At 55.6% G+C, this 24,389-nt stretch overlaps 1 protein-coding gene across 1 annotated transcript in view; it reads right to left on the bottom strand.

Annotated features, from left to right (window-relative positions):
- MYO18B (myosin XVIIIB) overlaps positions 1-23,973 on the bottom strand; it is a 45,361-nt gene extending 21,388 nt beyond the window's left edge. Inside the window, 34 exon segments of the mRNA XM_048964242.1 lie at positions 936-1,040; positions 1,277-1,387; positions 1,465-1,665; positions 2,345-2,468; positions 2,917-3,071; positions 3,870-3,994; positions 4,538-4,646; positions 4,731-4,850; positions 5,935-6,024; positions 6,826-6,969; positions 7,060-7,188; positions 7,909-7,974; positions 8,850-8,959; positions 9,437-9,602; positions 10,094-10,277; positions 11,185-11,344; positions 11,684-11,831; positions 12,095-12,175; positions 14,077-14,269; positions 15,000-15,090; positions 15,434-15,604; positions 18,396-18,540; positions 19,079-19,142; positions 19,297-19,397; positions 19,606-19,748; positions 19,915-20,113; positions 20,648-20,824; positions 20,977-21,089; positions 21,184-21,250; positions 21,395-22,153; positions 22,254-22,409; positions 22,856-22,917; positions 23,834-23,945; positions 23,947-23,973. Coding sequence (XP_048820199.1) covers positions 936-1,040; positions 1,277-1,387; positions 1,465-1,665; positions 2,345-2,468; positions 2,917-3,071; positions 3,870-3,994; positions 4,538-4,646; positions 4,731-4,850; positions 5,935-6,024; positions 6,826-6,969; positions 7,060-7,188; positions 7,909-7,974; positions 8,850-8,959; positions 9,437-9,602; positions 10,094-10,277; positions 11,185-11,344; positions 11,684-11,831; positions 12,095-12,175; positions 14,077-14,269; positions 15,000-15,090; positions 15,434-15,604; positions 18,396-18,540; positions 19,079-19,142; positions 19,297-19,397; positions 19,606-19,748; positions 19,915-20,113; positions 20,648-20,824; positions 20,977-21,089; positions 21,184-21,250; positions 21,395-22,153; positions 22,254-22,409; positions 22,856-22,917; positions 23,834-23,945; positions 23,947-23,973 — 4,908 coding nt within the window.
- Positions 23,974-24,389: the final 416 nt, after the last annotated feature.

Below are 24,389 nucleotides of genomic sequence, written 5' to 3' on the forward strand. Positions count from 1 at the left end.
ATTGAAGACTGGGAGCATTTTCCATTCCATCTCTTTTCCTCAGCATCTCTTGTTTCAGCCCCGCTCTCTTATTTTCTGTTCCCCGGCTAAAATTAATAGTGCAGGTTTGACCTCGTAACCTCCTTCCAAGCAGGCTGGTATTTGCTGAATCCCACAATCGCTGGCATCTCCATTGCCTTAATTAGTTTTCTGAGTTGGCTTTTTTCCCCTTTTTTTATAAACTGTTCTGAAGCATGCTGCCCACTGTATGTCAGGCGGTATTCATAACAACCCTACAGCAGAGCCGACTTGCTGTTATCCCCACCATCCCTACAGACCTTATCTTGGACGCTGTTCAGCACTGTTTCCTGCGTGGCTCAACGTCTGCCCTAGCAGACGGTGGATTTGGTCAGGAAGGAGGCATCAGCACAAAGCCAGGCACTGAGCTGACCCTGTCCTACCCCTGGTGCTACGTGTCCCTTCACTGTCACTGCAGGAACTGGGGCATGAGAGCTGCAGCGATGACCAAGCTGCTAAATGCTGTTCAGTGGAGCTGCCTCCATTCCTTGCCTTCTAATTGAACACAGAGCAGCTGGGTGTGCTTTCCCCATTACATGTGCTTCCATCACTGCCACAGACACGTTAGAGAGTGAAAAAGGATTTGTTCAGCAAATGTGTCTGGGACAGAATTCCTCCACAAATTGCAATTGATAAACTGTTTTTCTGGACAGATGGAGCTGCTGCAGAGTTAGTCGTGTTCTGTTTGTCTCTTGTGAAACAAGCAGATACCTCCCTCTATGGATGGACCTTCCCAGTGATGCTGTACAAAGAATCAATGACTGCGCCGGGGGAGTTGGCCGCGTCATCACCCTGTTCACATGTGCTCCATCATCCTGTCTGCATGTGCAGCATTTGGAGCTGGTTGAGTGGAGCAGCCAGCCCTGCCCCATGCTCACCTGCTCACACAGCGTGCCCACGAGCCCCTCCAGGTCCTGCTTCTCGCGCAAAGCTGTCTGCTTCTCCTCGTGCTCCTGCTCTAGCTGCATCTCCAGCTGCCGGAGCTGTAATAAGAACACAGTAAGAGCACAGGACATGCAGAGTGAGGGAGAGAAGGATGAATGACATGCTGTCAGCACGAGCGGCCAAAGCAGTATGGCACTGACATGCTCACGGGAGCAGAGTTCTTCCCATCTGCCTCCCACTCCCCCTCCCCCACCTTCCTGAAACAGCAAAAGCAAAATTCAACTACTATGCCCTGGGCTGCTGCCTCATCCCCTCATCCCCCAGCCTGACCTACCCTCCTCTGGCAGGACTGCCGTGCATCCTCCAGCTCCTCATCCTTGTCCTCGAGCTCCTTTTGGTGGATCTGCTTCATCCGCTCAATCTCCAGCTCCAGCCTCTGGTGCAACTGAAAGACCCGAAGGCAAATGCACCCTCACTCACACCTCGCACTGCAGGATCCCCCCGCGCACAGGGCTGCCCTACCTGCTCCAGGTGATCCACGTTGGCTGTCTGCCGCTCCAGCTCCTTGCGCTGCTCAGCGCTGCTGGCCTCCAGATCCCAGAGCTGCTGCTTGAGCACAGGCACGGAGCAGGAGTCCAGGGCACCGGGAGCACTGAGCTCCTGCACACGGCCAGCCAGCTGTGAAACCTTCTGTGCCAGGCTGGCCCCCTCCGCCTGCTGCTGCTGCTCGGGAGGGGACAGAGTAAGGTCAGCACACTGCGCCCAAAGCATGGGCTGCTTCCAACCACAGCACCAGGAAGCTGTGCAGTTCTATGGCCAACACCAGCCCATCTTTCGGAGCAATCCTTCCCCTCTGTTGCTCTGGACCACAGTTACCTCATCCAGAGTGCTCTGGCAGCCCCCAGCCCACCACGCTGCTGCCACGCTCTGACACCTGCCAAACCACAGCATCATTGTGCTCCACCCCATGAAAGCATGGGCACAGGGGAAGCTGTGAAACACGGTGCAGTGTCCCCCATCACACGTGATTTTGAACAGAGTTGTGTTTGTATTTCCCAGCATGGATTCTGGCCCCAACATCACTACAGTCCTGCTCTGGGGGCACAGCCTGGAAGTTTCTTGCAGGGGGAGGATTGAGGGTGGAGGCGTGAAGAAGACCACAAGTCAGAACACCAGCCAACCAAAGGGATGGGGCTTAACTTGCAAAATGTGATCTCGTTCTGACAGAGGGTCATGCTATGGGAATACATCAGGCACCCCCTAGAATGGTGCCAAACGTAATCAATCAGAATCACTATGCTGGCTTTGCATCGGATTGACTCTGTGATTACACAGACAATGGCTTTGCTCTGTGCACTGTTCGCAGGATGCAAAGCTGAGGAGCGAAGCACTTCCCTCTCACCTCCAGGTTCTGCTGCAGTTTGCCCATCTCCCACTGCAGGGAGGAATTCTCCTGGACCACCTTCTCACGAAGACTCCTCTCAAAGGCAGACTCTCCCAGGGCCTGGGCCAGCTGCAGGTCAAACCTGGAGGAAAATGCATGGTGCTGCTGCCAGCATGGCTGGACAAAAGAGACACAGGGCTGCATCTCAGCCTGGTCCTGCCAAGCACTTTTGTGATGACAAGATGCCTGTGCTCTGCAAAGTGCTGTTGTCACTGTGTGAATCCCAAACTTCTTGGCACGCTGGCTGCAGGCAGAAATGGCCAAGAGCTGAGATCTGCTGCAGCAGCCACCCCTGGCCCAAACCACCCCAGAACAGGTCCAGCAGCCCAAGGAGATGGCAGTACCCACCCTTCCAGCACCAAAGGTGGCTTCACCACCAATGCGGTGGCTTCAATGCACCAGGGCTGATCCCAGAGGGAAGGGCATCTCACCCAACAGAGCAAGCAAGGGATGTGGCACAGTGAGGAAAGCTGAGCATCTTCAACCCTGCACTTCCCTCCCCAGTACCCCTGGCCCACTCCTGGCCTTACTTCTTCTGTCGCTTCTCCAGCTCATGGCTGCGGCTCTGCTGGCTCTCAGCGAGTACCCGTGCATCCTCCAGCTCACAGGTCAGCCGTCTGCACCGCCGCCGTAGCTGCTGGGCTGTTGCCCGTGCCGCCTGGCACGCCACCTGCACCTCACCCAGCTGTGGGACAAGATGGGGAATGGCATGGGGCTGGCACTGCCACCAGCCAGACCCCCACCGTCCCAGAGCAACCCCTCCAAGAGCAATGCTGCTCTGCACAGAGGATTTGCTTTCCCAAAGTTTTGCATCATGCAGGGCATGGCAGCACATAGAGCTCTCGCCCTCTGGGGAACGGAGTCGTTAAGGAATGACTTTAAATAAGCAAAATCTTGCACTAATGAAGCCTGTAATTCCAAATGAGCTGCCTGAAAGCAAATGGGATGTTTTGCTTTACTCAAGCTCTTAAGCCTGGTTTGTTTCTCTTATTACTTTTTAATGTAGCATGAATAACACCCATCTCTTTTCTTTATGCTTATGAGAAGTGACCTGGTACCCAGCACTCTCCAAGAAGCACAACAGCTTTGTGTCTCCTGTCCAAGGCTTGGGAACAGCTATATCTTTACATGACCAGCTCTTAGCATGGCAGATTATGCCAGCACCCCTCTCAGTCTCCCAGGCCCATCGTTGAGCCACTCCACACCCCTCTCAGCTTTCCACCCTGTGCTCACACTCACACCTGGCCAAAGCTGAACTTGATCTGCAAAAGGGACTTTTTGAGCTAAAAGAAACTTTGGGGTACTTATTCTCAAGCCAGCAAAAATCAGACAATTTCCCCAGCAGCAAGCATCTGCTTTTCTGATGGAGCCCCAGAAAGCTCCACCAGCACCATTGCTGGGCAAGGACCATCAGTTTTGGGAGTGCAAGCTTGGGAATGGCTTCCAGAGCCCCGGATCCAGCAGCCCCCTCCCCAGTTCTTGCCTTTTGCTCAAGCCCTGTTCTGGTGCTGAGCTCGGCGCTCAGCCGCTCCTCCAGCTGTGCCAGCCTCTTCTGGAGGAAGGCGATCTCCGTCTGCGCGCAGTCGAACCGCACCTGCCATGCGTCCTCTGCAAATGGGCCAGAGCTGGGTATCGTGGCTCCCATGGGGCACGGAGCACAGCTCTGCTTTGTACACCCAAGGCTGTACATGGCTCCTGCCCTAGGCAAAGCATGCACACGTCCCATCACTCCTCAGCTTCCCCATCGCTTTAAGCACGTGCTGAGCTGCTGGGAGCGCTGGGTGAGCACCAGCAGCCCCCTGGGGCAGAAAGCCTGCTGTCTTCCCATCCAACCCACAAACAAGATATGTAGAACCATAGAACAGATCGTGTTGGAAAGGACTTTCAAAGATCATCAAGCTCCAACGCCACTGCCATGAGCAGGGTTGCCAACCGCTAAATCAGGCACTAGATCAGGTTGCCCATGATCACATCCAACCTGGCCTTCAACATGCAAGAGAAAGAGCTTCCAGCCACCACTGAGCAAGCAGTGCAGAATGACAGCATGCTAAGAATGCAGAGGGGTGGCCAGGGGCCAAGGGAGCAGGGTTGCACAGGGGACCCATTGGTTGGACACCTGAAGCATGCACTGTGTCCAAAGGGCTGCCCTACCTCCTTCAGAGCCACTTATCTTCATCTCACGCAGCTGAACCAACTGCTGGGCCTCCTCCAGCTGCTTCTGCACTGACTCTAGTTTCTTCTGCACTTCGTCGTGCTTGCTCTGGGGAAGAAAGGGAAGGAGGGAACAGATGACCCTACTGCTGGGGCACTCAGGCACAGTGAGACTCTGTCCGGGCTCTCCTACCTGCAGCTCCTGCAGCTCCCGAGTGCCCCGCAGCCTCTCTGCCCTCTCCCCATCCAGCACCTGGCAGGCAACGTCACCTCTGTGCCTCTCATCTGACAGCTCCATCGTCAGGTCGATGATCTGGGGGCAATGCAGTGTCAGGCTGGGCACTGCCAGGCATGTGAGCACACACAGACCCATTGTCTCCCAGCTGGCTGCTGCCTGCCCTTTGGTAGGGAGCATGTACACTGCCCTGCATGTGCTCACATGTCTCCCTGCAGCGAAGTGCTGTTTGCACTGCACTGCCTGCATTGCACTGCCTGCAGGGCTCACCAGATTCCTGCACTTTTCTAGCTGATTAGGGGTGAAATTTCCTTTGAAGCAAAAAAAGCACATGAATAAAAGAGTGTTATTAATCTGTTAGATTAATTGCACTTTCTACAAATGCAAACACAGCCTGCCCTGTAAATCCAGTTCTGCAGGACTATCCTTACGAGGGGCAGCTTTAGCCAGGCCAACAGGCAGCACGCAGGCTTCAAATACTCCTGTTCCTGCATCCAGCAGAATTTTAAGGCACTTCAATCCGCAGACATGCTATAAAAGCTCTCCAGAGGTCCAGCAACTTTAATTTGGGTAAGTAAGCACAATAGGCTTACTTCCCCTGGGGAGCTGGTGTTTTCTAGGTCTGTCATAAAGCATTAGCCTCTCGTGGCGGTCCCCAGCCTCAGGAGCACAATTGCATTTCTAAAGTGCAGAGCTACAGCAAAATAATCAGCAGTCACTTCCCCCTGAAGAAGAGGGTGCTCGGTGAGGGTACTGGCACAGCTAAGCAGAGTGTTGCACCTAAGGTCAGAGAAATGAGCAAATCCAAAGCGGATCAAGGCTGAGCCGCAGCAGTGAGCGGGATGATCCTGCCATGCTCTTTCCCTCATTATTAGCATTGGTCCCATTAAACAAAGCCACTCAAGGTGCTTGCAGAAGTCACCAAGACAGCTGCTTGGAGAGCATAGTGGGAACATGAAACAACTATGTGCCATTTCCTGTTCTAATAATCGCCTTTTGCCAGCAGAAGGGACAGCATCCACACGGTCACCCTGTCAGTGTGGTGACATCAGTCCCAAAGGCCACCAGTGCACAGCATCCAACACCTTTCCTCTGTGGCCACGCTTATCCTGATAGGGCATAACTTTGACATGAGTGAGCAGAGGGCTCTTTCAGGCCCTACCTTGCTCTCCAGCTTCTCGGTGTTCTGCCTGAGCTCACTGCACGACTGCTCCGATCTCTCCAGCTTCTTTCTGAGTGCCGCCAGCTCCTTCTAGGTAAGATTGCAGGAAAACACACAGTGAGAGCTCTGGCATCCTCAGTTTGCTTATGATGGTCTTGTTTTCTTTTAAAAATAAGTGGGAGAGACACAGCTGCCTTATTAAGAAAATCTAGCAGACAGCTTTGAAGGCTGCTCACTGCAAATTGCTGGGACTCCAGCTCCTGACATGAATTCCATTGGAGGGAATGTCAGCTTTGGTCTATGTACAGAGCACATCCTCATACGTACAGAGGCAGTCTCAAAAGGAATGACGGAATGGAGATTGGGCAGTGTTTGTTTTATCTGAGCCAGCCTGGAAACATCTTGTTAGGACATCCCTAAGGCAAAAACACGAATGGGATGTTGGGGAATACGCACTAACAATTTAACAGAGGTCTCATAGCGTGACAAATCAAAGAACGGATTAGGTTGGAAGGGACCTTAAAGATCACCTAGTTCCAGCTCCAAGGGGTTGGGTGAAATGTGACATTCCCAGGCCAGTAAATACCCGTGGGAGGCTCACATCATCAGTTCTGGCCTGGATGGAAGCACAGCTCTGGCAACAGCACAGAGAAAAATTCCCTGCAACAAGGCTGTTTGGGTGCTCAGCTCACCCATCATCCCAAGAGGCTCAGCTCAGCAGGTCTAGCACCAACAACCTCTCAGGGAGGACAAGGCAGAGCTCCCAAAGCATCCCATCTCATCATGTCCCAGCCCATCCTGTCCCAACTCATCCCATCCCATCCCATCCCATCCCATCCCATCCCATCCCATCCCATCCCATCCCATCCCATCCCATCCCATGGAATTTACCTCTTTTACTCGCAGTTGTTCCTCTGCCAGGTTAATGCTGAGCAAGGGCCGCACACGGCTCAGCAGCTGCCACCAGGGCCAGTGCCGGACCGCCTGGAAGACCACCACGTTCTTCTGGATGCAGCGGACAGCAAGGCGTTGTACCTGCAGGTATCACAGCAGCCCTGACCCTGTGCAGCAGCCCAAGCACATATCTTGGTGGACTCAGGGCATCCCGACCCATGGGATGGGTACCTTCAGCCTCTTGAACTTCTGACGGCTGAGGAAACCCTTACAGGCTGCCTGGAGGAGGATCAGTTTCTGAGCTATCAGCTTGTCACGCTGCTTCTCCAGCCTGGTGAGAACACCTGCCTTCAGGAACACCTATGCAAGGAGAGAGCGATGTGCACCCCGGGAGCAGAACAACCCTGGCTCTGAGCCCAGAGCTGCCCCAGTCACTTCCAAACCACATGCACAGTCTGCATAATGCAGCTTCAGTAATAATGAATGACACTCCTGAACCCACAGGTACACCCCAAGAGTTGCATTTCAAAGAAGCCAAACTGAATGAAAGAACAATCCCAGGGAAGATCGCTTTCTTGAGATAATGTTATGATTGCTCCTCCACCTACTTGATTGTCTCATTAAGGTCTGTATTAACTTCACAAGCCAGCGAGTTTTAGAAGCTAGTGCAAAATCAATACTCAAAGTGATGGCAAAACCAAGTGCCATATAACAAGATGTGACTGCAGCTGCTATCGCACTATTGATTAAGTACAAGGGTTTCATAGAAGAGATAATTGCAAACTGCACTGCGCGGGATAAAAGAAAGTTATTTCACTCCACAGAACCATTTCATGAATTCTTTCTTTATAGACTCTGAGAGCTGAAGGCAAGCATGCATATGAAATTAATTTTCCTTTGAGATTATCAACTTTAAATTCAAATTCTGTTGCTGGAACAACTGCTGCCCAGTCTGGCAGGTTTCACCCCTACTCAAAGAGACCAAGCTCCCTGAGCCCCATTGCTTCTATGGGACGTGGGAGGTGGCTGGGTTGGGTTTCAGGACGAGGCACACTGTAACCCAGGGTGATGCCTTTGTACCTGGCTGCGTCCTATGGCCACACTTTTCTTCTCCAGATCCAGCGCGTGGAAGAGCTCCTCGATTGCCTGCAGGGAGGGAATGCATTGCAGCTCCCAGCTCATGCGCTGCTGTGAGTCCCCTCTGCCTTCTTTAATGACAATGTTGACCTTTTCTGACTGTCAGACTTGTCTCATTAAATCCCGAGGTCTTTACTGAACGTGCATGCACTCTGGCAGTTTGCACAACAGAGCATATGTCCATCTTTGATTGATCTCCCCTCAGCTCTCTGGCTTACCCACATCTCATTCCAGGCATGTGGGTGACTCCCCAGCCTTGCTACTGATTTATTATAAAACCTGTTCAACTGGGAGATCCTGGCCTTCGTTCCTTTGGTGCCAGCCCAGGTGATGCCCAGCCCTGGGAACTTCATGCTCTTTGAGCTACATTGGGTCCCTGGGGTGTGATTCTGCTTTGTCCTCAGCTTCACATATTTTGGGACACCCCCAGCCCTAACCTAGCAGGGTTTCCAAAGCTCTTCACTCTTAAGCATTAAAAAGAAGCAGTAATAAGCATTTCCAGGCTGGTTTCTCCAAGTCCTCTCCATGGTGCAATAACCCTGGAAAATGCAGCCCACGCTAGGAGTGATTACAGCCTTTGCAAAAACACAGCCTTAAGGGGGAGAAACTCCGGGGCTGAGAGCAGAGCACATCACCCACTGCTGCCGGGAGAGGCTCAGCAGAGCTTTAGGCATTGACCCCACAGCCCCAGGGGCAGCCATGACAATAAGAGCGCTGAATGTATTGAACGGCTGAGCCCGGAAGGAGCTGCCCCCTGCCCCAGGGCAAGACCAAGAGCTCCTTTGAAGAGCTCCGGTAGTAGCTCCTAATTGCAGAGAGAGCCCTGACTGTGCTGAGCATGGGCACGGGCAGAGCCCAAGGTGGTGCTCTCAGTCAGGACATACCTTGCTCTCATCCGGCACCTCGTAGGCAGATGTGCACTTCTTCATGACAGCTGGAGCCAGCACCTGGAAGCGCCGTCGGAAGTGGGTCAGGAGCAGGTGGTCCGCGTACCCTGGGGACAACAGACACCTCTGGGCAGGATGCATGAGCTGGCAGTGAGGTTTGTATTGCTGGGGAGGGAGGGAGGGAGCAGTGCAGGGACTGCTGGGGCATGCAGCAAAGTGGGATGCAGGTGGGGGGGCTGGGGGAGCTGAGCAAAATGATGGCAAAACAGAAGCAGCAGGAAGGGAACGAAAGGTGCGCTCGAGGTGGTTGGATAAGGGGGCACACTGTGCAATGCAGGAAATGTCCCCAGCCCCCTGCTCGGGCCTTTTGTGGCCCCACAGGGTGCAGGAACAAAGTCATGCATGGGTCTGCAAAGGGAGCACGGGGCACTGCACTCATTGTGCTCAAGCTGAGCCACCAGCAGTGAAGAGACCTCTCAAAAATCCCTAAAGGCAGTGGCAATGTGGTGAAGCAGGTCCAGAGAGAGGCAGGACATGAGCAAAGCGTGGAGGGCTGAGCAGGGGCTGCAGGGGGCAGTGCATACCAATGCGGTGCAGGCGCAGGGCATCCAGGAGCTGGCTGCCCCCCAGCTGGGCTCGCAGGGCAGGCACATCCAGCAGCGGCGGGTCTGCCTTCTCCACCGCTGTCCCAGGAACCAGGGAGTGCACAAAGTGCAGCTGGGAGCGCCGCAGGAGGCTGGTGAGAGCGTCCTAGGGGAAAGAAGAGGTCAGCGGGACTGGAGGTAACCAAGCAAGACTTTCTCCCAAAGCCCCAGGTTTTCTGTTCCCAAATGCATCACTCAATGTTTCCTGTTTCCAGAAACAGGGCTCTGAGCACCTAGTCGAGTTGTAGATGTTCCTTGTAGGGGAGAGGGGCCAGGTGGCCTTTAAAGGTCACTTCTATCTCAAAAAATTCTGTGGTTCTATGATTCCACTGGGCTGGGGGGAGCCAGAACATGCACGAAGCTGGCTGCTGGGTCTGCTGGGAGCCCAAGCACCCCATTACAGCGTGAGCAACAGGAGGCTGGCGCACAGCCAGCGCGGAGGGCCAGCATGCTTAAGAGGATTAACCAGCAGCACAGCAAGGTGTGCATGTAATCTGCTTTGCGACTTGTTTCCTTGCGATGCTCTCCCTGAGCAGCAGCGCAGCATCCCCAGCCGGGAGGAGCCACGCACAGCCCTGCTCCTGTCTCTGCACTCACCGCCTGCAGCTTGAGCTGGGCGCACACCGATCTCCTCCTGACTGCTGCCAAGCTGCTGGCGAAGACCTTCCTGATGCAGGCATTGCGCTGCAGGGCCGCCTGTGAGCACCCTTCCAGCCCCGCCACAGCACGGCAGACCCGCGGCACCCCGCGGCGCAGCATTGCCAGCTCCTGCAGTGCATTCCTGTGGGCGAGAAAAGAGTGAGGTGCTGGGTACGCAGCGGGAGCAGCACGGGGGCACTTTGCTGCCAGCAACCTGCAGCCCGAGGTCAGTGCCAAATCCAGCACTGGTGCTCATGCAGTGCTGCCCCACAGCTCCTGGCTTCTCTCTGCATCGAGAACCCCGCTGCTTGTCGCTATTAGAACTTCCCTGAACCAAAGCCCAGAACAAAATGAGCCGGCAGGGTTTAAGCAGAAGGTTAAAATCATGGCGTGTGCGGAGGCATCTGTACCAGCGTGTTTGTGTTTCAGCTCCAGTAGTTTACAAGGTTGCTGGATGCAGCAGGGGAAAGAGAAGTGCTGCTACATGGGTGCCTCACTGCCTCTGCACTGCGATGCTGCAGAGCCAAGGACACTGCAGGGCCCTTCTACCTGTGGGACAGCAGCACCCAGCATTCTCCCCACATTGCCTCCCCTGCAGCAGGGTTACAGTTAGGCTTAGGATGACATGACGTTGCACTGTATTTGATTTCATTTCACATCACTGGATTGCATTGAATTCCACTGCATTTTATTGTGTTGCATTCCACTGAATTTCTTTGCATTGGGTTAGGGTTAGGATTAGACACAGCTCTACTGCTTCAGGTAATTTTGATGGGGAGCATTATGGGATGGCTTGGATGGGATGGCATTATTCACCAGCTCCCTGTTGCGCATCCACCATAATCAAACCATGCACATCTAGCTGCTCATCAGCTGGGGCTGGGTGGCTATACATCAAATCACTTGGCTTTGCTCCCCTACCTTACTAAATTCTAAATATTCCAACAAAGCTGGACCAAAAGCAGCTTTTTTCCTGGCTTTTTCCTTGCTTCCTTCCCCATCTCATCCCTCTCCCATGGAGCAGCCACAAGCACATGCCCCATACTCACAGCTGAGATTGCTGCAGCAGCTGACTGGCGTTCTCTGCAGACAGGTTGAGCTTGGCCTTGCTCACCCAGCCTGCCAGGTCATAGCGCACGGGGTCGGTGCCTAGCTGGTGTGGGATCTCAAAGTGCAGTGCCTGCTCACACTTGCGCACACAGCCGGCCCCTGCAACAGCAACAGTGCCATGAGGGGGTCAACTGCACCCCAAGGGGGTCACCATCAGGTTCCCATGGGGCTACCACTGCCAGCAGGGCCAGGAGATGGCGTGCACCTAGCAGAGCATTTCAGACCATGCTCTCCAGGCACAGTACAGTGATGGTGCATGGGGAACCCACACTGCTTTCACTGATAGGAGAGAACCCAGCTCCGCGTTTCTTAGCAGAAGAGGATTGCCCAAGAAGGAAAGTGAAATAGTTAATTTTCTGGGGGGTTTCCTTAATTGTCATAGTTAAATGGTGATTCCAGAAGCAATGCAGCTGGAGTGTGGGGAGATGCCCAACTCACCATCCTGGTCAGATCCTTTTGGGGCAAAGTAAGAGCAGAGGCGGTCAAAAGCAGCACCATCTCCAGAGCCTGGGATCAGCACCTCCTCATCCAGGATCCACAGCAGCCCCCTGCGGTCGGCCCCCAGGCTGCTGGGCAGCACCTGTGGCTGTCAAAGAGTGGAGGTGTCTCTTGGGTCACCAGGAACGGGACAGGGGGTGGCCAGGAGCTGCAGCCAGCATGCCCCACTTCCCAGCATCTTTGCTCTAAGCTGAGAAGAAAGGAAACCTCTGCCCAGCTGTGTGCCCCTGGTAACTCATGCCACATGCACTGCACACAACGAGGCAGCACGGCCTCTGCAACCCTCCGAGCAGAGGAAAGATGCTCCAGGCAGAGCGACCAATTCCCCCAGTGGCCACAGGGCCTGGTTACCTGCGAGGGGTTCAGGTCAACGATGGACAGCGTGACCAGTGGAGAGCGCTCTGGAAGATCAAAAGACACCTCAACATTTTCCTGGAAAACATTATTTAAAAGCTCACTTCAGTCAGGATTCTGACCGCAGGTGTGTGCACACGGGGAGGGCGATGGAGCGGAGCTGCCACCAGGGACACTTCTGTGGGCGCAGAGCAGCACGCTCCAAGGGCTCCACAGCACTCGGTGAGTGTCAGACAAGCTGCATAAATGATGGATATGATAATAACAGGACCGAACAAGAGAGCACCGAGGAAACAATCAATTATTAACGTGCAGCTGGCGGGCAGAGCCGCCATTCGCGTTCCCTTTCTATTTCAGGTTGGCGGGGCCAGCAGGTCTCGTGTTTCCAGCACCCTGTGGTGTTTCTGGGGCTCAGGGGGTGGCAGCAGAAAGCCCCGTGTTTGGGGCAGGGCAGCACTGGCACAAGGCATGGTGATCCCACCAAGCTCCTTCATTTCATGCTCGGCTGGTAGCTGCATATTCATCACTACTGAAGGGCACATCTATACTTACTGGAGACAAGCGCTGTGTGAATATTAAGCCGTGGGAATTCAACCATTTTTCCAGAGCTGAAGGTATTAAAGTTACTTCTGCAAGCTTAATAAGTTCATTTTTGCCAGTAGATTTTCCAGCAGTTTATTTCTGTGATAATTTATCATTTTCCTTTCTGTTCTCCATTATTCAACACCTGAGCTAATTTAGGAAAAGCCCAACTGCACCACCATAAGGGTGCAGAGCACCTCAGCTGGGAGGAGATGCCTCACAAATCATAGAATGGCTTCCATTGGAGGAGATCTTAAAGCCCAACCAGTTCCAACCCCCTGCCGTGGGTTGGTTGCCCCCCAACACATCAGGCTTCCCAGGACCCTATCCGTGGCTTTGGAAGTATATCATATGTTAAGTAGGCCAGGCCTTATGGTTGGTTAAGAACTTATTTACAGAAAACATGGCCGTTGATTAAGTTTTTGATTAGGAATTAGAACCAGGAATTTTTAACTTTTGTGGTGACTATTATCAACCATAGCAGGGTACATGGTACCTCCCCAAAGGAATGCTGAGAGCCTGCTTTTGGGCAACAGATGTCCTGTTCAACTAGGAGAAACAGCCTTCCCTAATCAGAATATCTGCTTGCAATTAACTGCTGAAGGCTCTGAATTTATTGCCAAGTATCCTCAACGTCGTGGTCACCCACGTTCTCACATGGTTACTCTATGGCCCCTGCATGGTTCAGCCTTTGGCCCCTCACATTCTCCCTGTGGTCCATTCATGGTTACCCAATAATCCCTTCATACTGACTTCACTGCCAGTCAGTTGTCCACCCCGTGATCCCTTCACGCGTGATTCCTTGTTCACACCGTGGTTCCTTCGTAGTCACCCCATGGTCACAACATGGTTTTCCCACATTCATCAGGTGGTCAGCACGTGGCCCTAGAATGGCTGCCCCATACTCACTTCTTCGATGCCTATTACTCACTGCATCCCCCCGTTTTACCCTGTGGTATCTCCACAATCACCTCATGGTCACACCATGACCACGATCCTTTTATGGTCATTCAATGTTCTCACTTTGGTCCCTTCACGGTTGCCTCATGGTTTCCAAATGTGATCCCCTTATGGTCACCTTACAGTCAACCCATTTCCCCTCTGTGATCTTCTCAAGGTCAAGACATGAGCGCTCCATGGCCACACCACCTCCTCCCCACAACCCCTCCATGGTCATTCAAATGTCCCTCCATGTTCCCATGATGGTGACCCAATGGTCACCCCATGGCCTCACAAATGCCCACAAGGAACACTGCTGGGGGCAGAAGGAGGAAGGGCCTGCAGACCCTGTGTTCCTGCAGCACTCCTCCATCACAGCCCCGAAGCGCCGTCCCTTTCACCGCAGCAGCTCACAGGCACTGCACGTGCCCAAGGCGGCCCCATGCACCCACGCTCACCTCTTTGTACCTCTCCATCTCCGAGACAAAGGTTCTCTCGTAGAAGAGCCCCTGCAGCCGCTCATGCACGTAGTTGTGACACAGCTCCTCAAACGTGGCTGCCCGCTGCCCACCCTGGTGCCGTGGGTTGTGGAAGCCAGGGGTGTCCACCACCGCAATGGAGGCAATGGAGAGGTGCTGGGATGAGAAGGACCTGGGGACGGGCACACAGCGTGGGGTGACACCGACCGTCTGCTAGCTTCCAGCCTCCCCCTGCCTGCGTCCCTTCCTGGCACCCTGTGTGTTTAGAGCCATCGCCATCGCTACCGGCACATGGACTGCACAGCAGCATGACATTTCTCTCCAGCCACCATTGCAAAGCTTTGATAGGTGGTGATGGGTCGGTGTGGGGAATAAAGTCAAGCAAAGCAACGCTAGCTTTAAAAGGAGTAGGGTACAGCATGATTTAGTGCTGCTATTCAAGAGAATCTTCTGCAAGGTCTTAGAGTACCATCACCAATTTCACTTTGGAATGCGGTTGCTAGGAATTAAAATGAAAATATTCAGCCGCAGGTAAAAATAGACCTGCTGGAACAACACAGAATGTTTCTGAGCACTGGGTTTCATGTGGATGCTGACTTGTACGAATTGGGCTGCACATCTGAATTGAGAAAAGTGAATTGTTTGGGGTCCGATCCTCAGCCCCGTGTCAAGCATTCCGTTTAACTGAATGGGTCATTTCAGTACAAGGGATGCCCCTCCCTCCCAGCTTTCCAGACGGAGGTGAGCAGAGGAGGATGCTTCGCAACATTTTGATCCCCACTTGTGACCATACAGCAGCTGCATGGCTCCCTGTGGGCTCCCTGCACACTGCTAACCCCAGCTCCAGCCTGCGATATCTCACCCATCACTGAGCTCTGCAGGATGCAGTGCTGCCCATATACCTGTTGATCATGGAGACGAGTGCAGCAAAAAGCTCTTCGTAGAGACCTGAAGCCATTCCCTCCACACACTCCACACCTGTCATCTTCTGCCCTGCAGAGAGAGGAGCAAAGTAATGCTCCCTGCCTGTGCACAGCCACCTGTGTGCCTGCAGCCCCTCCAGCGCCCCATGCTTTGTGCACGTGCCCCAGGTTAGGCTATGGGGCACAGCAGAAGCCCACCCTGCTGCCCCCATAGCATTTCTTTCTTCTTTCCCTCCCCATTTCTAGGGAGGGCCCCATCACTGATCTTCCAGAGGCATCACCTGCACTCCTTCATGCCCAGGTCTCTTTTCCAGGTGGTAATCAGGGCTCTATCGCATTCCCACATGGAAATAGAAATATCCCACGTGGAAATAGGAACTCCATGAGGAAAGGGAGAAGGGAGTGCTGGGTACCTGAGGGTCCCTCCTCTTCAGAGGGCCTCCCGCCGCCCCGTGCAGCCGCCTGTGCCAGGATCTGCTTCAGGTGGTGCTTGAAGACGGCGGTGCTGAGCTCCTCCAGCTCACAGCCCAGCACCTCAGCAGCATTCGTCGCCCACTCAAAGTGCATGAACTGCTTGCGGCCCACTGCAAAGGGAGGCAGGGCATCAAACACACACAGAGACAGCACATGGGATGGAGGCAGGTGGCAGTCCTGCAGCAGGGATTCCATCAAGGGCATCCTGCACAGCACTGCAGCCCCCAGCACCGGCTCTGCAGTAGGAGCATGAAGAGCACTGCTGAGCTTGGAGGGGTTTTGCAGCCGATGCTCTCGGGTGTTGCAGCCCCACGTGCTCTGCAAGCCAGCAGAGAGCTGCTTTCCAATTCCTTTCATTGCCATGGTGCTCAGCTTTATGCCCTTCTCTATAGGCTGCTGCTTTAATTTTCAATTACGGTGGACGTGGTCGGGTGCTTCCCTCACTCCCTGCCTCTGTAACATCTCCAACAAATCTGAAAAGCTTTTCCTCCCTTCCCTGGATCGATGTGACCCATTTGGGTCATCACTTGGCATAATTCTTGGTTGGGAATGAAACATCTCAGACCAACACATCACAGTGGATTCCCCACTGCTCTGGCCAGGGAGGGCTGGGCAGTTTAGGGCAGATTGCAGCTGGGCTGAATGCCTTGCAACCAGCAAACACGGCAGCAAGCAGCCCAGTGGGGTGCTGATGGGATTACCACCTGAGGGGGAGAGGAGGATCCTCCCGGCTGGATGGGGTAATCTATTTGTCCTGCTCTAAATCCTCCGGTCTATTCTCTGCTGACCGGCTGGCTGATGTATGACATGTTGAAGTCTATATATAACAAAGGGGAGAGCTGTGTAATAGCATGATTAAAGAAATCTGCCACTCTGGCTGCGTTTCCCCAGCTGTTTGTAATAAAGATGTCAGAGCACTGAACAGATAGTGCCATAACTCGGGGGGCACAGAGACAGCCTGCTTGGAGCAGGAAAGAGAAGGAAAAAAAGGACAAAATCCTGAAAACATTCCCCAGGTGCTTCTCCCTGCAGCAGGAAACCTGAGTGCTGAAGAGCAGAAGGCTTTAACAGAGAGAAAAATGGGCAGGATGCAGAGGCCAGCCCTAATGCAATCTTTTCCAGGGATCATTGTGATGAACGACACCAGGCAGCAGAGCAGCTCTTCCCTTCCCGGCAGGGCGAAGCAGCAGAGCTGGTGTAACAAAACCAGACGTCCCTGCTCTGCTCTCAGCCACCAGGACAGGGGATCCAGAGCACTGTGCAGAGCCCTGGGTCCTGCTGCACAAGGCAGACCCCACATTGCACAGATACCCTGCACCTGTGTTTCTAATCTGCATCCTGAAGGAAACCAAAACCACAAGGAAGAGCAGAACCCTGGCAATGCCATCCTCCTCCTGCAGCACTGCAGCTCCATCCAAAGCAGCACTGGAGAGGGAGCTGAGCGCCGACCCCGGCTGTGCCCGAGCCCTCCTTCCCGGTTAGAGAGCTAATGAAGAAATGAAAACACACCGCGATCCGCGGCGCACAAAGGGGACCGAAAGCTCTTTTAGGTGAATGGGTACCTAAGGTGCCCTGCCGGCCTCTGGATGTCGGCTTGTTTCTCATAAAAAAGCCGCTTCGACGCATTTCAAAAGCAAAGGGGAATTGCTGACACCTTGGCTTTGAAATTCAGCCTTTTCTTCTCGGTGTTTTTCTCGCCACAAATGCATTTTCCGCTCCCAGCCAGAGGGAGATGGTGCTGTTCCCTCCTGCTTCATTCCTGGGCAAGAAGCTTTGTGACGAGACGACGGCAATCAGCAGAGGGAGCAAAGCGCAGGGAAGGGGCTCGGAATGCACCGTGCGGAGGAGGGGCTGCCCTCGGTGAGAGGATGCTGAGCGCAGATCTTCAAAGGGCATGAGAGGGAAGGGAAGAGATGGCGATCAGGAGACAGGTTTAACCACATTAAAAGAGTCATCGCCCCCGCCGAGACTTTTGCTCCATCCGGCTTTGATCCATTTTTTATCCGTATTTCCTTTCATTTCTCCCCTTTGGTTGACACACGATGGGGGAATCGATAGCGGAGCGAGTGCTGCTGAGACATGCTCTGATTGCTAATCCCATATACAGCTCCGGAGCCCCAGCACAACACTTCACATTCCTCTTCACACCACGAGAAGTGCTCCAAGGCTTTGTGAATGCAGCCCTCGCCTGACTCCCGAGTGACATGCAGGCAGTCCCAATGTAAGTCAGAGCAAATCAGCTCAGGTAATTACAAGAATGGATTGAAAATGCTAACAAAGCATTCAGGTCCAGCTGATGGCACGGCACCAGGAAGGAGACACATCTCCAAATCCTGCTGTCCTGGAAGCTCTTAAAGCAGAAGGGCTTTGGTTTTACCAAAAGCTTCTTTGTGACACTCTACCATATAAAAGGGGAGAAGGGAAATGGGGAGACGAGCGCCAGAGGGAAGGGGAAGGAGAATGCTCTCTAAGTGACGACAGCATTTATCCTTTTAAAATAATTAATAGATGATTAATGGCTTAAATTACCACGAGATGTGTTATGACACGTTGCGGAGACGTTTATGGATGTCTGTGCTGAGTTTATAGCAGCCTTATGCAGCCCTCATAAATTGAAGGGTGTAAATCAATGGGGCTCTCTCCCAGACGGGTTAGCACACCGCTTAACATAATTTACAAGGGATATGGCAATCTCTGTATGCTTGTATTAACAAAGCCTTCATAACTACAGTTCTCATCTGGAACCGTTCTCGTGTAGCTCAAGCACTGTATGAGGCACTCAAGTGATGACACCATGACTGGTGCCACGAGGTCCCATGGCAGCTCACCTCCAGAGAGCAGCACCCAGCCCTGCCCACTGCACTGCCAGTGGCTATGGAGGAAGGAGGGAACAGCCCTTACCTCGGCAGGCCCCCGCAGCTCCCAGGTGGTGGATGCCAGCCAGCACTCTCCACACAGCCGCCTGCTCCTCTGCTGTGATGCCCAGCACACCCATGGCTGCTTGCAGCTTTGCAAACGCTGCGCTCGCCTTCTGCTTCTCCTCAGGCTGCAGGAAGAGAGGGGGGATATATGGGGCACCCAAAAGGATGGGGATGTGCAGCTGGGCAGGCAGGAGGGGACGATGAGGGGACACAGAAAGAGACATGGAACAACGGGAGCATCTCTGCATGGAGAGCCTGGTTCTTCTGACACAGAATATCACAACTCAGCTCAAATCTGTGGCACCAGTGGAGCTCGAGGCCTTGCCGTGCCCTCAACGCTGCAGCAGCCGACTTGTGCGGCTCCAGACTGGCACTGGAGCTCCTTAATGAAGATTGAATACTGAATTCACCCACTGGTGATGTAACTGCAAATTGCTGCGATTCATCCCAGCACTTGGGCTCACTGGCGATCTGCCTAACCTTTGTGAAGGGCTCAGACTAATAGGGAGCTGCTGCCGGATATCAAATGCGGTGCTTTTAGCCTCTAAAATTGCATTCTGCACTCTCCAAAGGAAACACTCAGCCCCAGAGCCACTGCCATGGTGCAATATCAGGGCTCAGCCACAGGTTGGAGAGGCACAGGGCTCCATCAGTGCTCCTTACCTTTGAGAAGGGCTTGATTCCAAAGGCGTTGCTCTCAGCCACATGGTGCAAGTGCAACGTGGTCCTACAAGGAGTTTGGGAAGGCAAGATCTGAGCCCTGCTCTGTGCCATGCAGACCACGCCACTTCCCAACTTCCCCATGCAGAGCTCCACAATGAGGAAGGCATCTGGGAGGTCCTGCACAGCCCCCAGTGGCCCCGCAGCAGCACACTGCTCACCTCTGTGCCACATCCAGGCCTGCCAGCATCATAGGAAAGACGTTAAAGTTGCTCTCCCCAGGGGGCTGCTGGGCGACACGGCCCCTCTCCAGCAGCATGGTCTGCAGAGAGCAGAGATGGGCATCAGTGGCAGCCCCCATTCCCCAGCACACAGGGCATGGTGTGGGCACACGGGGAGTAGACAGCAGCACCCACAGATGGGGAGATACCACCAGGAGCTGGGGAGGGACTGGGATCTCCCTGCAGGGACTTGGATGGCGTTGGTCCCAGGGACCCTGAGCTCAGTAGGTAGCAGTGCCCTTGGGGTACCTGGAGGTGAGCACCGGTGATGCGCCCAGCGGCACTGAAATCCAGAGAGAGGATCATGGAGAAGCGTGTGGAGCTGCTGTTCTGCTCAGTGCTCACTGCCCCAAAGGCTCCCAGCACTGTGAACATTGCCTGGATCTTCTCCACTGCAAAACCAACATGGGCAACCCCTGAGCAGTACATTGGGAAGCCTCACTCCTGCCCTCACCTCCGCTCTCCATGCAACAGCTCCAAACCCAGACCTGCCTTCGCGCTGCTGATTGCTCAACAGCCTACCTGAGCCCCAACTCTTACCTGAGACCCAACCCATACCTGAGACTCGGCCGTCCACGCTGCCTGCCATGCCAACCAGGTGCTCCAGGGCCAACTGGCAGCTCGTGGTCTTCCCTGCATCGCTGCGCCCCATGGGCACGATGGCCTGGTCCCGCCTCTGGGCCAGCAGGGTCCTGTAGGCTCTCTGTGCCACCGAGCAGATGTGTGGTGCTGTGCTGTCCCGCCTCCCCTTGGACACCTGTGGGCCGGGGGGGAGTCCCAAAGAGTGATCAGAGGGGTTCTCGTGGAAAGAGACTGGAGATGTTTCACGGTGTGGGAATGCTGCAGAAAACCCCTGAGAATGCTAGTGCACCTCAGGCACTGTTCCCCAGCCCGCTCCTGCCCCAGCACCAACACCCCCATGGCAGGTACAGCAATACAGTGATTTTCTCCCAGAAATCGGGAAAACTACTTGGTTGGGAGCAGCGCCCACCTGCGAGCATCGCCATTCCTGAGCATCACCCAGCAGCACGCCCAGCCCCGAGCATCCTCCTGCATCCCTGATCCCAAGCATCAACCAACAGCACCGCCAGCTCCGAGCATTACGCATAGCATCCCCAGCCCCGAGCATCACGCAGACCACTGCGGCGGTCCCACGGTGCCACCTGCCGGCCTGCAGTTCCCAGCTCCTGCGCAATGTCCCGCTGTGGGTTTGGTGGTTCGGTGTCCGCCTCCCAGCACAGAACCCCCTCACCCCAGGGTACCACGAAGGGTCCCACTCCCAACCCCTTACCTTCCCCGCATGGGTGCCGGCATCAGGGCCGGGCCGGATGGCCACCAGGCTGGGCCCAGCGTAGGTATAGGGGAGATGGGAGTGGTAGCGATGCTGCAGTGTGTTCAGGGCACTGCACTCATTGAGGTTGAGGAGCATGGCCAGGTCCTCAGCCAGGTCCAGGTGGGGAGGGTTGGTCTGTAGGAGGCAATGGGTGCTGTCAGGGAGCAGCCGTGGGGCAGAGCACAGTGCCATCACCCTCTTTCTGCCAGCACCACGTCCACAGCCACCCTGGGCCGTGTCCCACCAAGTACACCCCGTAACCCAGAGCCAGCCCCAGGTGGGCTCACCCGCTGCACGCTGTCCTCATCCACCTCAGTGATGCTGCCATCTGCATCCCGGCGCACCCGCACTCTGCCCGCTGGCAGCTCTGGTGTCCCCACATCAGGTTTCAGCTGCGTGGCTGCAACATGGCAACCATAAGCCACTGACACAGTGCCGTGCCATGGCACACCAAAGGCCCCTCCGGCCCTCAGTGCTGTGAGTTGAGGGCTTACCAAGCACGAAGCCATCCTGCTGCACGAGCCACACTTTATCCGCTTCGTACCACACATCCTTGGGAGCCTGCAGGAGGAGAGAGCAGCACTGCAGGGAGCTGGATTGGAGCACCACAGCCACAAGGACTGCCTGCAGCCACAGCCACAAGGGCAGGAGAGCTGCATGACACCAGGACAGCACTGTGCACAGGGCGACAGCTGCAGGCATTACCTGCTCCTGGTCTGCGCTCTCTCCTGTCTCCTCTTTACTCTCCCCATGTGCTGCTTTGCTCTCTGCCAGTGCCTCTTCACCTCTTTGCGGTGCCTCTTTTCCTTCTCGAGGCTCTCCCTTTGCCTTCCCGACTCCTTTTGCCGCACCTTCAGGCTTTTCTCGAGTGCCTCCTGCTTCCCTCTTGGCCCCCTCTGACTTGTTTGTGCTTTTTGCAGGCTCTTTCATTTCCTTCGGCTCCTTCTTCCCACCTCCAACATCTTTCTTCATCTTCTCCAGCTCCTTCTTGCCCAGCCCCAGCTCCCTCTTGGTGCTTGCTGTGCTGGAGGACTGTTGGCCACTCAGGGCTGCTCCCTTCTCCTTCTTGGTGCCCTCTGGACCCTTCCCCTTGGGCACGTCCCCCTCCTTCACTTTGCTACAGTGCTGGGGGCCCTTACTGATCGCTGGGGCTGTAGATGGGGGGCTCCCCCCAGGGCAGGCAGCCTTGGGGCTCTTCTCCTCTCCTCCTTTTTTCTTCTCAGGGCTCTGTGGCTTTACTGCCTGAGGACCCTCTGACCGAGGGCTCTGTGCCACCGTGGGAGCTTTGCTGGGATCGGAGCTAGGCGCAGCCGTCCCGGGGGGCAGCGCTGTGTGTGTTGGTGTCCCCTTGCCCCCCTGCCCACCTGCCTGCTGCCCGTTCTGCAAGGACTTCCCCACACTGACCACGGTTCCTTTGGCAGCTGGGGAATCCCTGCTCTGGGCTGGACTGTCCTCCACCACAGGCTGCCAAGAGAAGGAGAATGCTCTGACCCGAGGCCAAGGTGGGACACGCAGTGCCCCAGCCAGCCCTGGCCGCCTGCAGTGCAGTGCAATGGCTGCTCACCTCCTCCTTCCCACTGGCCTTGGCCGCCTTCTTCAGCCTCGCCTCCTTGGACTCCTTCTCAGTCTCACGGACGAGCTGCTTGATGAACCCACCAGGAATGACGGAGAGGAGTAGAGGGGGAGCGGATGGCGGCGGGCCCCGGTCCTCCTCCCGGATCTGTTAGAAGCAGAAGTTGGATTATGGGAATGCACAGCCCAGCGCAGCCCAGCAGCACTGCAGGGATGTTGGCAGCACGGCTGTGTGCAACAGCTGAGCCAAGCTTTGTTTTTTGGGCATCACTTAGCGTGCAGCGAGGCCATGGGCAACAGGTTGGCACCGGGTGAGGGGCTGCGCAGAGCAGCAGGACAAGCAGCAAGAACAGCCCCACGTGCTGCTGAGGGCATGGCAGCTCCAGCACTGCGGGGCATGGAGCTGTTTGCAGCATGCAGAGCCCTGTGTTGCCCCAGCCCTGTGCAGCAACCCTGCAGGGAGACCGAACAACAGACATTGCTCAGAGCAGTAAATTCAGGCTGAGAAGTGATGCCCATTCGGAAGGCCTGGGGACAAGGCAAGCGCGGGGACGTGCAGCACGGGGACATGGGGACACGAGGACCAACACTTCCCTTCTGCTCCCAGAGCGCGAGGCGCGAGGAGATGGCCATGATGGAACCGGGATGGAGCTTTACTGAGAGCGGAGGGTGAGGGGGAGAGAGAGGAGAGAGTTAGTGAGGAGCAGCCGCCACCGGGGGCCCTACAGGAACCCTATAGGAACCCCATAGCCCAGCTGGCACCGGGGCAGGAGCGGCCACGGAGGGGCCGTGTCGTTTTACAGCATCGGAGGGCACGGCCACGTGCAGCCCCGGTGGCAGCGTCACAGCGGCGTCGGTGGCACCGGGCGCAACCGTGCCTGGCCCCGCTTGGGGCTGAACCCAGCCTCACCTGTTGGGATCATTCACGCACCGTGCAGACCGCAGCCCTGGGGCCCTATCGCCTTGTACAGTAAAGGGCAGGAGTGCGGGAGCCCGGTGGAGGAATGCCACTTGCCTTCTTGGGCAATGGCCCCGGGCGCCACGTGCCCTGTCTGCCGCCTGCCCCAGAGACCATGGGGAACCAGAACTGACCCCACACCAGCCCGGAGCGTGGACCTACAGTGCGGCCCCACAGACAGAGAGCCCTCAGCCCACCCCACGCCCACAGCCAAGGTGGACCCGTGGGGAATCCACGGCACAGAGCAGAGCACAAAGAAGGGTCGGGATCACCCTCAGCACCTCAGCCATCCAAGATGGGAGCAGCACAGAGCCCCACTTGGGCCACAGCCGTGTGGCTCCATTCCCCACACTGGGGCTGCCAAGGAGGGGCGGGGGGGTCCTGTCCCACTGCCCCCTCGGAGGGCCTGGCAGGAGCCCCTTCCCCATTTCCCCACAGCCTCCAGCCCGGAGCGCTGCTGGAAGCCACCCCTGGAGCGGTGCTGCCGCTATCGCTCTTCATTCCCACCTAAAAATAGCCGAGGGGCCCAGCCCGGGCTGCAGCACAGCCCAAAGGTTTCAATGGACCCCCGGCCCAACCCCACACCCCCAAAGACCCCCACGGATCACCCGTACCTGCGTTCGGTGCCGGGGGGCAGCGGGCCCACGCCGGGACCCCAGCGAGCCGAGAGCGCAGGAGGCAGCGGCGGCGCGGTGTGGGGCTGCCTGCGCCTCCCCCTCCGCCCCCAACTGCGGTGGCAGCTGAGGTGACACATGGCCCTGCTAAAAATACCCTGCGGGGCTGCACCGAGCCCTGCTGCTCCCCAGCCTGCAGCCCCACAGCCCGCCACCCACCTCAGTGCCCCAAGCATCCCCACATCTCAGCGCCCAGCACCGTGCCCCGTGGCACAGAGAGCCCCGGCCCCAACAAGAGCTGAAACTGACCCTGTGATCCCATCTGCTGGGGGTGCTTCCAAAGCCCATTGGTTTCCCAACGCCGCTCGTTGGGGAGAAGCGCAGCGAGCTGCGGGACAGGAAAGGACCACGCGGCACACGCACTCCAATGACGTTTGTTTTTTATTGGGGTTCTCGTTGTATGAGAGCAGTTGACCAAAACACAGAAGCAGCTTAGCTGTCCCCAAATGATCCTTCAATAAAAATACTGGCGGGACGGACCGAGTGCAGCGTGGCA

This window comes from Lagopus muta, chromosome 17 (assembly GCF_023343835.1).
Source record: "Lagopus muta isolate bLagMut1 chromosome 17, bLagMut1 primary, whole genome shotgun sequence".
Classification (NCBI taxonomy): Eukaryota; Metazoa; Chordata; class Aves; order Galliformes; family Phasianidae; genus Lagopus; species Lagopus muta.